At 43.6% G+C, this 14559-nt stretch overlaps 1 protein-coding gene and 1 long non-coding RNA gene across 7 annotated transcripts in view; one reads left to right on the forward strand and one right to left on the reverse strand.

Moving 5' to 3' along the window:
* LEF1 (lymphoid enhancer binding factor 1) overlaps positions 1 to 10577 on the forward strand; it is a 71437-nt gene extending 60860 nt beyond the window's left edge. For 4 of the 6 annotated variants that reach the window (XM_055797143.1, XM_055797144.1, XM_055797142.1 and 1 more), the window contains one exon: positions 9462 to 10577. In XM_055797143.1, coding sequence (XP_055653118.1) covers positions 9462 to 9541 — 80 coding nt within the window. In that variant the 3' untranslated portion in view covers positions 9542 to 10577. The remainder of the gene's footprint in view (positions 1 to 9461) is intronic. The other 2 variants (XM_055797145.1, XM_055797147.1) reach the window with 1 other exon arrangement.
* LOC129783912 (uncharacterized) lies at positions 10087 to 11573 on the reverse strand. Its single transcript, XR_008746013.1, has 2 exons — positions 11444 to 11573; positions 10087 to 10925 (listed from the first exon to the last, which is right to left on the reverse strand). It is a non-coding gene; the product is annotated as an uncharacterized LOC129783912 (long non-coding RNA).
* Positions 11574 to 14559: the final 2986 nt, after the last annotated feature.

A 14559-nucleotide genomic window follows, 5' to 3' on the forward strand; every position in this document is an offset into this window, starting at 1 on the left:
AGGGATGGTGCAAGGAAGAGGGGGAAGGAGGGTGGGAGGTCTGGGAAGGAGACAAGCGTTCTGTTATCTGAGAAGAATCAGAAATGAGTAGGTGGCAAGACCAAAGAAAGAATCTCGAGATCAGCACAAAGGAGATCAGCCAGGGCTGTAATTACAGTGATGTAAGTGAGAAGGATGAAATGGTGGGAGGGTTGTGTGGTGGGATGTTCAGAGGAAAGTAACGGAAGAGACGCGAAAACAGAAATGATTTAAGATACTGTGAAAGTTTTGGGTGTGGGGTTTTTTTTATGGTTGGGTTTGTTGTTGGGTTGTGGGTGTTTTTTTTTGTCCATGAACACTTAAATTAGCTCATAACTGATTTTTAAGGTGGACCCCAAACCTGCGTTTTTGGCTTGGACATCATTTGACCGGTGAAGTTAAGGTGGTAGTGTTAAGTGGCCCCTCTTCCCAGGGTTGTACGCAGCAGCAGGTTTCTTCTAGCTTCACTGCTTAGGATTTAGCCAAGTTCCATGATCTCCTCCAGCCTGCTGAATGACTGGTTTGCAAAATATTTTAATATTAGAGTGCTTTAGGAATACTGTGACCTGATGCTCCAATCTTTGCTAAATTATCCTGGGGTACTCCAAAGCATGTTGCCATTCTTTAAGAGTTGTGGAACTGTCCCCAAGCAGGATTTTGTTTTCAGTTGACATGGCCCAACACCGATGTTTGAAATAACTTTTATTTGTTGAAGAAATAACTCGTGTTTATTTTCTCCTTTTGAAATCAACCGAGAGTGGCATAAGACCTGATAATGCTAAAAATGAGTTTGGGAGAGGCCAGGAGGGAAGGGGAAATGAGGAAAGCCAAGATTAAGGACAACATAGAGATTGTTGAGTACCTTTCAGAAAGGTGGGTGTTTTCTTGTTACTTTAAGCACAGCCTTCTAGAAGACTTGTAAATGGGAGCAATTCTGTGTTGGAAATGGAGATTCCCCATTTCCTATCCAACTTGACTTGTAGAGGGGGGAAAATGCTGCTTTTTAGCATCTCAAATCAGCAAGGAAGTAGAAGGGTACTACAAAAAATCCTCCTGATTGTTCCATAACATGGAAGTAGTTAACTTATGACTTGCTACGTACAGTAATTGTAAAAGGCACACCATTTGTGACATGTGGCAGGATGCAACTGGGAAGTCCTCACAAGCTACATAATTCAACATTGTGTTTTGGCATATCTTCGGGGGCTAAAAAGAGTGACAGAGGAGCTTAACAGACATTTGAAAACCTGTGAGAAGTGTATTTGTGGCTTTCAAAAATTCCATGACAATTAGCATTTAGATTAGCAAAGCTTTCAAAAATGAGAAAACTTGACTAATACTGATTTACAATCAGAAGCACTTAAAAGGATCAGATTAACACTCTTTAAACAACGAATTATCTGTAATATTTCAAACTTCCCATATGGAAATGAGAGCCAAATTTTGGTGCAGAAGTGTTGTTGGGATAGTGCTATAAGAAATTTATACAAATTTATATTAAATATAAACAATTTATGACTGGGTTATCTTTTCCTTATTACCTGGAAATAAAATGGAGTGAGGCTGTGAAAGCAGACTATGAAGTGGACCTATTTACAGCCAGAATACTGTGGAAAAGGGCTGTCTGATGACTGTGGTCATGATTGACCATGGGTTTCTGGCCAGCATCCTAGAAAGGAGGTGCAAAGAGGATGTGGTACCTTGCTTTGAGGGACATGTTTTCCAACCTGGGTTGTCCAGTGCTCTTGAAGTTGCTGCTGGAGTAGCTGAAAATGCTCCACCCCTTTCCATGCCCCTTGTCTGCTCAGCAGCTTTAAACAGCTTCTGGGGGATTTGTGCAGAAGATAGCGTGGGTGAGAATTTGGGGAAGGGGGTGGTGGTGGTGCAGAGATGTGTCCCCGCTTGCTTTAAAAATTGTTTCCTACGTGACCCATGTTTCCCTGTTCCCTGTTTTACCTATGCACGGTGGCAAGGCAAGAGGGGCAGAACGAACAGGAGAGAATTTGCTGGATTGAAACATTGATATCGTTGAATACTTCGGTTAACTTTGGCCCTTTTCAAATCGGCACAGTAATTTCCAAAGACAAGGAGTCCAGCCCTCAGACAGATCCCCTCCTGCAACTTAATTCTGACCTGACATTAATCTTGCTGGGGTGAAAGACAGAAAACCTCCTCTCTCTTTCAGGCTCCCTGACTTAAAGAAAAACTTCAGAGGAGCGAAGGTGCCGAAGAGGCGGCCGCCTCCTGCCTGAGCAGCAGGTACAGCAGGGCACTGACACCTGCTGGGAGCCCTGCGGTGGGGCAGAGCGAGCTCCCCGTTTACCAGCTTGGCGCAGGACCCTCGTGAAGGGCAGGAGGGAAGGAAGGAAGGGTATAAATGCTGTCTCGGGTGCAGTAAGAGACTATGGGAGGGATAAGGGTAAGTCAGGGTAGGAGCCAAGCATAGGCTTTCTAAATAAAAAGGCCGCAGAACACTTTCAACTAGACCGACAGCATAGATACGGCGTTAGAGAAACAAGAAAATTTTTTTACAAAACGGGTGCAGCGTGGTCAGCTGTGAAGTCCTCCTTCAGCATTTCAGGTTTTAAACTGAAACTGACAAAGGGCAGAAGTAGGTAATTCAGTAGGTGAATGTTTATTTTGCCGGAGATGCTCAAAGTTGCAGATGCTGCTGCAAAATTAGAGATGCCTAATCAAGTTTGAACTCGGCCACATTTACAAGGGATTAGAACAACCCCGTATTGTTTCACTTCTGAGGTGTTAGCAGTAGGCAGCTTGGGCTAGAATGAAGGAACACTGGGATGACTATTGTTCTAACTTTTCCTGTGGGATAGGGTGGGGACAGAGAGTTGATGGCTGGTGCGCCATTCTTCTCTGGAGGAAAACGGTATATTTTAGTGGATTGAGTAAACTCAGTCTCACCAGATTGATAATTCTAAGGTTGTGAGAAAAATTCTGTAGAAACGAACTGTTTTATAAAGAAAACGTAAGATTTTGAAATGTGGTTTCACTCTCAGTTGGAAGAAAACCTCAGCATTTAGTGTTCATCTCAGGCCTGTATTGCATTTTCATTTTTTAGAATATTTACATTAAAAAAAATTAAAATGAGAAATGGATACCATATTTCTGAACAGCTAGAAAGCAAGTTGGTATGACGTCGTCAAAGTGTTTCTCATTTGTTTCTGGTGACTAAGCTTGGGTGAAATCTGTCCTCTAATTTCAACAGACTTGTATTCAAATGCAATTCTGTCAAAGCTTAGCAAGCTCTAGCACTTTTTGTTTCTGACTTTTAGAGATTTTTGTTGGATTGAAGAGGTTTTCTGATACACATGAATGCAAAACTAGCCATCCTGAAGACAAAAACAACAAAACAGAACCGAAAAGCCTAAATGTGATGTTGCAAAAGTCACTACTAATAGAGCCAACCCTCTCATACTAGTCAGTTCCTTAATCTTCTACTTTAAGACTTTTTATGCAAGTCATCTTTCAGATCTCTGATCCTTTACCCACTCGTTAAGACTCTTACCGTATAAACAGTTTTGAAAGTGTGCAGATTGGAAAGCTGTACAAGGAAGGAAGCTCACAGCAGGGCCAGCTGAAGCACCGCGGTCTAGCCAGTTAAACATGAGACTGGCAGCCAGTTAGCATGGGTTTTAGCCTGACCTTTCAGGACACCAGCTTTCTGCTGTTGGTTCCAGTGGCAAGAGCAAATGTTGGAAGCATTTGTGCTGTGAAGGTGTCGCTGGCACTGGGGCGTAGCGTGTGAACAGGGTTAGATGCAACTGAGGGAAATGGTACCAGTGACTGTATCACTGAATTTGTGTTCTTGTCACAGGCATCAGTAGAGTGAGGTCAGGGGGTAAGAGAACTGAGGAGGCTCAACTGAACAGAGACAGATAATTTCTGAAGTCGCTTCCTCATTGCAAAAGTAAGACACATGTTTCTTCATTAAGTTGCATCAGAATTAAACTCGGGAGTTTTGAGAGCCCTCTACCCTTCATCTCAAGGATACATGAAATTGCACAAAGTAAAATGTTAATTGCCAAAATAACTACATATAATTAGTTTTACGGTGTGTGCATTTGCCTTGATACTAGGCAAGACCATGTTTTGATGAATAGTTGGGTCTCTTGAGGTACATAACAGGAGCTTGTGTGTTTCAGACCAGTAGAGATTTTCTGCTGAGGTAAATTAATTGCATCAAAGTGAAGCTGATGTGTTTGAATTCTGTCATGGTTTCTGCATACTGCTGTCTTACACTGGTAGTGTTGCTTTGCGGATGCCTGTGTGTAGAAGAGTTGATGAAGCTCAAGAAGGTATTCAGGTTACATCTGACTTACCTTTGGTTGCATGAAGGCAACTATTTAAATGAATGCATGTATTGGAAGATGTAAATGTTGAGATGGTCTTTCAAGAGTACAGTGTAAATTCTACCCTGTGTTTAATTGTGGCAGAAAAGATGTTCTACAGAGGAAAATTTACCTATGTTATTTCTTTCTTTTGAAAGAATCTTCACTTACTACTTTACCAGTACCTCAAGTCTTTTTGTGTTACAGCAGGTGAAAACTGAAGCAGCAGTTTCAGTGCCCCTAGAACTGATGCATCTTTCTTCACAGCTCTTGGGCTATAGAAGAAATGATTAAAAAAATAGTCTTCTGAATATTTACTGTATGCCACAAAGATACAAAAAGGGGAGAAGCCTATTTCTTCCTCCCTTGCAGATCACTTTTAGTATATTATTCCACTTTAACAAGCTGCTAGAGACAGCTGTCTAGAGGTAGTTGTTTTTATTACAAATATGGAACCTCTCTCCTCTTCCACCCTTAACAGGAAAAGCATGTCCTGGGTCTTCCAGTAGGATCATTCTGAAGATTGTAGCGCAGTGATAGAGCTTCTAGTTTCATGCTGCCTACACTGGGGGCCTTTGATAAGAGCCACACCTGCTTTGGCATCACTAACTTAAGCCACACAAAGCGGGAGCCTTAAAATACCTGGGCGTTTCCCATGCTGACACCATCCTGCTCTGGAAGGGGTCTCTGACTGGGGGAGGCGGGGGAGGTATTTCTGCTGCTCACTTAACCCATGTAGCTTAGGCCAGACTAAGAGGACAGAAGTTAGGACGACAGACTCCACCTGTAATCAGTGGAGAGAGATTTTCAGGGGTAGATAGTTCAGCACACCTGAACCACCAGTGGGTCATTTGTTACGGAGTCTCGATTCACAGTTACCAGCGATGGGCTGAGGCTAACGGGGGGGGGGAACGGGACGGACACACACCAAACTCCAGGAAAACTTGCTGGTGACATACCTTCAACATAGCAGTATCTGTTACAGTTTTAGGGTACAATTTTATGTAAGTTCTTTGGCAACAAAGGCAGTTTAAAAGGTTTCCTCTGCTGCCTGCTGGTATCCAGCTCTTGCAGGGAGGGCTTTTTCCTGTCTCCTGTAGCTCTCTCCATCCATGTGCTGTAGCAGCTTGTGGGACCCTGCAGCAAACTGGATTACTAAAACGATTGGGGTTTTATTGGGAGATGGTGGGGTTTTTGTTGGGGGTTTTTGTTTTATTTAATTTTTTTTAGAAACAACAAAGGTTGCGGAGTGTTTGTTTTTGTTTGCCCTGAACGTTTCAAGGATCTGGTTTAGGCTAACCCACAAACCATGGCACAGCTGGGCAGGAAGAGGAGCAGACTGCAGTGCCGGCATCTATCTGTTGCGCCTCAAACTCTCTCCAGCTCTGCCTCTAAAGAAAATAAAAAGGGGCTTCACAAACAGCACGAACCTTTCTGATAAATAACGACCTGGTTTTGCATACCCAAGTTTCTGGAGTATTGGATAAACCCTGGCAGTAACTTGAACATGTTCATTTTGGACTTCAAAAGAAAATGACAGTTTCAGCTGCCGGGTCCTGGAGTTCGTTTGAAGTACTGGATTAAAAGCCAGGTTTAGAGACTTCACTTTTTTTTTTTTTTAAATACATATAACTGCTGTTATATGTAGTCTTGTCTCTTCTTACAACTGTATAAAAACAACCTATGGTGGAGGAAGGTGTAGAAAAAAAGGGCACCTGGTTTAAAACTCTCACTTTCTCCTGCTTTCTGTGAAGGGCTAGCTATCTCTTTTACTCTGTACTTACTCCTGTACTGACCCAGACGCTCTTGACTTTCTTCTGTAAGCCGTGTAATCCTCTCCCTTGTTCTAGAAAAATGCAGATGAGTTAAAGGCCTAGAGGAGGAGCACAAGACCCTTGCGGACCCACCCTTCCATCCACCTCATTCCCAAGTGTGGGGAGGAATTCTCATCCCCCTGCGATGTTCTTGCCCTCAGCCACTAAGACCAGGCTTGTTAGGAGGCTTCGGTTTTACTGTAGTGATTCCTTAAATACAGTTTTATCACTTCAGTAGGAGGGCTTTTTCTTTTACACCGAATTATTGTTGAATTTTATTTGTTTCTTTCTGGAGGTGTTCCCCCCTACTCAGTCCCCCCCCCCCCTCCCTCCTGCAGTCAGACGTATGCTGCAAATGGCACAGACAGTGCCTCCTATTGTGGCTCAGGCTCAAGACTTCACATATGTAAAATGTGACTTGCAGCACTTTCTTTGAAGCCTAACCACAGCCAGGGAGCTGTAATTGCAGTCTTTGATTGCACCGACTTCACTTGTGGATTGGGCTTTGCTAGGGCATGCCTCGCTTGGCGAGACTTCAGCTACAGCCCCCCAGTGAAGCCTTAGATGTGGGAAGTCTTCAGTCTCCTTAGCACATGCCTGCGGTTTCTTGAAAAGAATCCTGATTTGACCTGTTTTATATCTGTAAGGCAACACCATCATCACTTGTATTTTTTAGGTATGACTTGGTTTATCAGCAGCAGGAGCAATTTCCAGCATGTAGCCTTAATGTGCAGCTGGGGAGAGGCTGGGTTCTAGATGCTGTTTTCAGGGCAGCTACTGTGTAATTTGCCGTACTGCAGTATTTGTTCAGAAATAAAAATACTTGGGGCTTCACCGTGCCTGTCCCCTTGCAGAGCTGCAGTAGGTTCCGCAGGGTCCCTGCTGGAGCGAGGGGCTGAGAAAGCAGCCATGGCCGCTGCTTGAGAACGCTGAGGGCCAGAGCAAGGCCACGGCCGTTATTTTAACCTCCTGACTTCAAAGACAGCTTGCTGGTAAGGGAAGGGGGGAGGAGGCAGGGAACCATCTCAACAGAAGAGCATTTCATTTCCTTCGGTGGAGTAGACATTCCTGGCTGCTAATGGGGAGTAGCTCTGAATCACAGCGCTTGTATCAGACTGCTGTGAACTACTGGCCTGGCGCCTCAAGGCCATTCCTCAACAGGAAGCTGAATGTTTTCATGTAAGACTGAGAGGAAAACCTTCCCAGGAAGAGCAACCTGGACCAAACCTTTGAAAATCCGGGATGAAAAGGCACAAAATAAATATAAAGCTGCAGGGTGCTCTCCCCAGTGTTCCTCTGCTGTTTGCTTGGCCTCTTTCGTGCTCCTTGGAAAGGTAGAGGCCTTCACAGCTCTTTGATCCGCACGTGTTACAGAGCACTGTGCTACTTTATATATTTAAAAAAAAAAAAGGCAGGAAGCTCAGAAGGCTTTTTTTAGTTGGGACTTGGGCTGGTTTTATGAGGAAATAGGAACTGAATTAGTCAATACAGACCACCTCTGTTGAAACCGCTGGTTTTCCAGTGGACTTTCAGCTGTGCTGTTCAGGAGGCTGCAGTGCCTTTGTATGTCCTTCTGTGGCTACCAGCAGCAGGTGAAAATTATTCATTATGTGTCAGGAATGGTGGTAATTGGGAGAGGGAAGAGCATCCTTCAAATTAAAGCTATACCAGCCAGTCTGATATAAATCTGTGCTTGTCCTTTCTACTGTACTTAGTCTGCAGCTGAACTCCTTCAGTGTCCGCAGCTTCCCTTTCCACTAAAACAATGGCCAGGTGGGCAGCCTCTGATGAGGCGTCAGCTTGTTTAGTAAAATTCTGGGGCCTCGGCTTGCACTCACTAAAATCAAAGGGCCTGTAGTCAGTTTTGGAGGCTTTCTCCCCTAGAGTATATTGGCCTGTGTAACTCTTTATTCAGGAGCTGTACTCAACCAGTGCAGGCAGAATGCTTTGTGTTGTCATGGCTTACATGGAAGGTGCAGCAGATGGGACATGGGTACCCAGTTATAAACGGCCCTGCTTTAAATACTGCTGCTGTAATACTTGCTGATTAATTCTGCTTTTGGTTCTTACAGGCTCAAGCAGTCTATCTATTATGATTATTCTAACAGAAGTTTGACTTGTGGTTTAAGCCACTTCTTTATAAACTTGTTCTGTCTTGCCTTGCTGATTCAAGGTGCTGGCAGCGTATCTTCTTCATGTGACTAAGCATTTTGTGCTGCTTCTGGTGAAAATTCACTCACTCTTTCCACTGAACTGCATTCCTGTGCTAATTTTGGTCATTCTGAAAAGCTCCGGTCATTGAACCCTCTACTTGCTTGGCAGCTGTGTAGTACCTGGAGGCCTGGAGGTTAATGCAGATTTTTTTGAGATACTGATAATCCTGGGACCATTACTGGAGAGCATGTGTCCGTCTGTGGAAAAATGCCTGACTCATTAGACAGGCTTTGGGTGGAGTCCCTGTTAGAACCCAGTTGTCTGGGTCAGAAGGGCAGGGGTGATGGTTGAGTTAGCAATTGTGTAAGTCAGCTGATGTAACCCAGAGGCCTAGTGATGAAGAACTGTTCCTCTCTGGATCAGCAGTACCTACAAGGCTTGCAATGTTGGCCTTTTCACAAGTTATAAGGATGTAAATCCTTCCAAGATCCTAGTGAACTTTATGGCTAGGAAAGAAGCCTGTGGCTCTTACTCAACAGGAAGGTGTTCCCTACCCTGCTGAAGAGCAGAACAATTCCTACCTAGGCATGTGGACGCATGGTAGGGTCAGTGTTCACACAAGCCTCACCCACCACATTCCTCTACCCAGCTGCTTGCAGAAGACAGCATTTCTTCATTTCTGCAGGGAGCAGAGTTTGAGGCTCTGAAGTGGAGGTTTAATTGACCTCAACCACCATAGTACCAAAGCCTGAGGATGTTTAGTTTTGTAACAGATATCTAGGTCAAATGTTGTAGATAAATGAAATCCACTACAAAAGGGAATTACTTCTGTGATATGCTGAATGTCTAAATAGCTTAAAAACCCACCTTTCTAGTTGGTGTGGACATCTGTTTAGTCTAAAGCACTCTCCATAAATATTCTTGCAAACTTCAAGCAAGAGCAAGTAGCAATGTGCTGCACTTGTTTGATATTGCAGATGCACATTCCGTTAACACAGTTGTGTCATAGAGTTACAGTGACCCATCACCAGCTACTTTGAAGGATTAAAAAAAAAATAATAAAGGCTTCATATAGTCTTTATCACACACATTCTCTCTCTCTCTCTCTCCTCCCCCCTCCCTCTAGGTGGGAAAAGAAATGCTTTCTCAACTTGCAAAGCAAAGGCGGCGACACCAGGACCCCTTCTGGAGATGGAAGCTTGTTAAACCCTAGGTGTGTCCTTCATCCACACAGACCACCCCCAAGGAGTCTGTCTAGGATGTCATTCACCCTGATGTCACTGCTAGAGACACTGAATCATAAAGACAATCACTGCCAAAATCCTTCACTATCACGAGGTCCAGCCCTGATATAAATAGAGCAAATAAGCTCCTGGGTCAGCAGAGCAGCTTTTGTCTTCACTCCACCTCTGCCTTGCACTCTTAAGCTCCCGTCTCATCTGTGTCCATATCGAGTCAGCAAACAAAGTAGCATGGCTGTCTCTGCCTGCTTCAGCCAGCAGAATAACGTAGACCACAGCTGCCCCATACAGCACATCGAGGAATGGAATTTGCCTGGACCAGGATGACACACTCAACCTTCTTTTTATTTAATGGTGCGACAGGATCAATTTTGGTTTTAGCTTTTTTAAGAAACTTGAATGCTTTTATATTTTAACTTTTAGTTTGTAATTTCATTGGTGTATATTTTACTAGGTATGAGCTTTTAAACAAGTGTCAGAAATCTGAAATACTTTTTAAATAAAAGGGGGTTTTCTTTTTTTTTTTTTTTTCTGCCAGAGGAAAAGCCTGTATGGAAAAAAAGGTGGCTTTTTTGTTAAACTATTTGTAACAAATAGTGGCCTCTCAGTCTATATAATACAGTGTCCTATAGAACTAAATACATGTAACAACATCAGCTGGTCAGTAGACACCTTAGTCTTGCATCATCTACTCTGTAAACATAGCAATACATCCAGCAAATCTGACTGCAGTGAGTTCTCCTTCTCACCCATTCCCCTTCTCCTTGTAAAAAGCCCAGCACTTGAATTATTACTTCAATTGTTCTGTATTTGTATCTGTTTTTGTTAGCCTGTTAGTGGGATTTTATGCCAGTGTTGAAATGAGCATTGATGTACCCATTTTTTAAAATAGTAAGGCACAGCCTTTGCCAAAAATACTGTCAACCGATTTTTTTTTTTGTCATTCCAGTTTGAGTTAATGTGCTGAGCATTTGTTTTTTAATAAAAGCTTTGTAATAAAACTAAAGTCAGTTGTCTGGCTTAAAAAAAATAATGAGGCTAGCTTGCACCAGAATCCCTCAAAGGTAGGAGCAAGCCCAGGAAGGCACAGTTACATTTAAGGCTAAATACTTGTGGCTCAGTCTTCTCTTAGAGGAAATGCAGCGTGTCTGTTTGCTCACCTGAAGTCACATCATTGTGGAAGATGACTTACTTCTTCTTCCTAAAGAGAGAAGTCGTCTCTTGTTTTCATACCAGGAGTAAGGAATGGGCAGGCTTGGTGCTCTGTTATGCTTCTCGGTTAGGTTTGGCCCACATGAAAGTAGCGGGGTCTGTGATGCCTCCCTCCGTCTTCAGTTTCCTACTAAAACCTTGGTGAACACAGCAGTGGTTATAAGCTGATAATTAGGAATATGGATTCCCTTCTTTCTGGATGCAGTTCGTGCCCACACAAGGGGTGGGAGCCTACAGTTAAATTTCTTATAGCTGTATAAATTATCCTTCACTCTGGGACCAGAGCTGGCTGCAGCATCAGCTGTGGAGGGCCCAGTTTCATGGTGTCAGATCCAGAGAGCTGGCATGACCTCCCTACTGCCAGTGGTGCCAGTGGGATGTTCCTGCAATAGCAAGCAGCTCCTCTGCATGCTTCAAAACTGGAAACGCAGGCAGTTGAGTCTTTCAGGCCCCAAACCCTACCAGCAACTTGTCTGACACCTTTTGTTCAGGGACTGATAGTCCACAGCTCTGAAAAACAGACACAGTTGCCTGACCTCTACTAAAGGACTTCAAAAGGAAAAAAAACCCACTCCAGCTATAGATAAACTAAGCCAATGGTTTGTGAGCACCACTGCAAAAGAAATGTTACAAACTGTACATCGAATCAGCGTACCTTGTATTCTAGCTCCTCAATCCTGTTTGGTGCGAGACCGGACTGAGTCAAGCTCGAACTACAAGAAATGACAAAGGTAAGTTACTGCCTAAGGAAGCCTAGTTATTGGCGTGTTTATAACTGACCCTTAAACTCTGTTGCATAAGAAATTTCATAATTAAAAATGTCATAAAACAGCTTCCTTTTAAACCAGCATGCGCTGCACACAATTGTAAGAATGTAACCAGTGTATTAGTTCTTAAAATACTTATTTCTAGCAACTGATGATTACCTTAAAAAAAAAAAAACCCAACAAAAAACAAACCAAAAAAACCAACCAAACAAAAAAAAATAAAAAGCAAAACAAGTGACCAGGCAAGGGAATGCGCTCAGATGGCAAGATAAAAGACATAGAGGAGAACAGCAACTGTATACTGGAGTTTTGCAAGACTTGGCTGTGTTTCCATTCCAGTCAGTTATCCCAGCCTTTGCTGGAAACCTGTCTGGTTTTTGGTTTGGGGTTTGGTTTTGTTTTTAAAGGGGAAAAAAGCAAGTACTTTAGTGCAGTAATTGTTCTAAATCAAGGATTATTGCAGCGAGTTCTGTAAATTACACGGTCCAAAGATAACAGTTCTTTTTAAAACTTAAAACATAGTTACTTGATTTAGATCTTTTAATGGCTATTTAAAAAGCCACTTTTACTCATTTTGAAAAAAAATAACTGTTCCCAATAGATGTGTTAACCTTATGTTGTCCCAAATAAACACACTATGTATTTGCCTGTCTTAAGGGCAAAAGGTCTTTCAGCTCTAATAGTGAAGGAGAAAAAGAATTCAGGAGCTAAAAATAACATCTCTGCCATTAACATACAGTGAGCAAGCACCGTGTGTTGGGTTCATTCATAGATCGAAGACCTTTCACATATAGCAGCTATGGGAAAGGTTGACTAATACACAGCGCTTAGGATGCTCCCAGGAGAGCACCTGAAACAGTAACCACGCTATCCTGGAACACCCTCTGTGGCCTGGGTCAGCGTCCGCTCCTGCTCCCGCCACTAACTGGCATTTGTTCCGGTGGGACCAAAAGAGCAAAGCGACCTGGGCCCTCACTGTACCACACCAGCTTGTCAGTGGGGACAGATGAGCTGGTAAAAACGGCCTACTGATGATGGTGTTACCCTGGCAGTAAGACCAGGCTTAAATCCTTGTGATACTAAATAAATTATTCCAGTTGAGACTCAAAAAGGACACCTAAATTCCTGATGTGCAATTTAGGCAGAAGTCAGCCTTTAACCATGTCTGTCTTGCATGCCTGAGGAGATGATTACCCTGTATTTCCCACAAAAAAATGTCTTTAAGGATTTAAATGCTCCTACCTAACGGCTGAGTTAATTACCCAGACACTTCTGTACAAGCATTCATAAACCCACTCTCTCCCTCCATACTTCATCCCACGCGTGCGCCAGAGACAGTTGTGCACGGATCATGGTACAGGTAGCCCCGTTCCTAAACCCAGGAGATCCCCTAGCAGCTGGGAAACACGCGTGCTTCCCCCTCCCCTCATGGAAAAACAGCAGAGGGCAAAGACACAGAACAGGGCAGTTGAGCCAGGATTATTTACAGCTCATCAGGCCAACACCACAGGATGGTCTGGCTCCTCAGGCTTCTGGATCGCCTGGACCAGAGCCATTTCCCCTCTGTTACATAAAAGAACAATGCTCCAGGCTAACTTCGGATTCTTACACAGCAAGTGATGACAGATTCACTAGTTGTGCTTATAGGGGCTCACCAGCTCTGGAGAATTATCTTCTGTTGTAGTTTCCGCTTTGGATTAGCTAACAGAAAAGGCAGTGAGTTAGCTGTACAAGTGACAGCTCGATGGTTAGCTCTATTTGCAGCAAATGTGGGACCTTAAGGACCCAGTACTTGCTGCAAGCTGTAGGACAGCAGAATCCAGAGCATCAGTCATCTGCACTCGATTGAAACCATGACAGTGCACAAGGCTTTGAAGCAACCGCTCCGTCTCCTGATGGCCTCCTGCTCTGACCTACACGGTGGCTGACTGGGCTAAAGCAAGGCAGGCAGAAAATGAAGGACACTGCAGAGAACAAGAAATGCCTGCTGACCTCCCCAGTAGTGCAACTGCAGTTTGCTCCCTTGCATTCACAACGGGGCTAACGTGCCAGGATGAAACCTCTCCTCCAGCATAAGGACCTAATACAAAGTAGGACATTTGGGGGGCAAAATGACTCCACAAATAGCCAGAAACCTGTCAGCTATGAACATATTTCTCCTGAGTCAGGTCAGTGACAAAACTACTGGGCTAAGAAGGAAGTTAGCCAAAAGAAGGGCAGCTGTAACAGGAAAATGGCCTGCTGTAAACACAGACATTCCCAGCTGTAGCCAAAAACCTAGAAAGTAAGCCCAAACACATTCATTTTTCCACATGACAGGCCAGGAAGAAAACCTCTGGATTAACGTATGAATTTACCCTGCAAGCCTCCTCTCAGATACAACTATCAACTTTAGAGAGCAAGCAAGCAAACAAGCATCTGTAGCCCCAGAAAAAGGGACATATCTGCAAGAAATATGGGAAATGAACATCTTAATCACCAGCTTTCAGCCAGGTCAAAGCAAAGACTGAAATTCTGCTCCCCATCCTCCCAGGTAAATATACCTTCAGGCCATGGGCTTTAAATGACATCTTCTCTCTGGCTGGCACATTCCTGCAATAACCATAACTTCACTGAGCCAGAGAAGCAGCGTCTGCTTGGTCGAGGTCTGCGATACCAAGGTTTTCTTCCTGTGAATAATGTTCTACAAAACGCATTTCAATAAATTCATGCATCCCACCTCCCAGAAACCCAACACATATAAGTAAGTGACAGGTTTGTTCAACCCTCTCAGCTATGGTTTTCCAACATGAACCAGCAAAGCTAGGAGAAAAATTTCCATCTGCCTCATACCAGAAAAGCAACTTACCCAAGAACTGGTCTGTCCTGTTCACTGTGCTGAGAAAAGGCAACTATGAGAAAATAAAATCTTCAGCAGAATAAGAACAATAACATACTCCACAGCTTAATGGTGGTCAAGACACTTACTTAGGCAACTCTTGACTCTTTGAATTTGGACTGATTT

The sequence above is a fragment of the Falco peregrinus genome, chromosome 2 (assembly GCF_023634155.1).
Source record: "Falco peregrinus isolate bFalPer1 chromosome 2, bFalPer1.pri, whole genome shotgun sequence".
Taxonomy (NCBI): domain Eukaryota; kingdom Metazoa; phylum Chordata; class Aves; order Falconiformes; family Falconidae; genus Falco; species Falco peregrinus.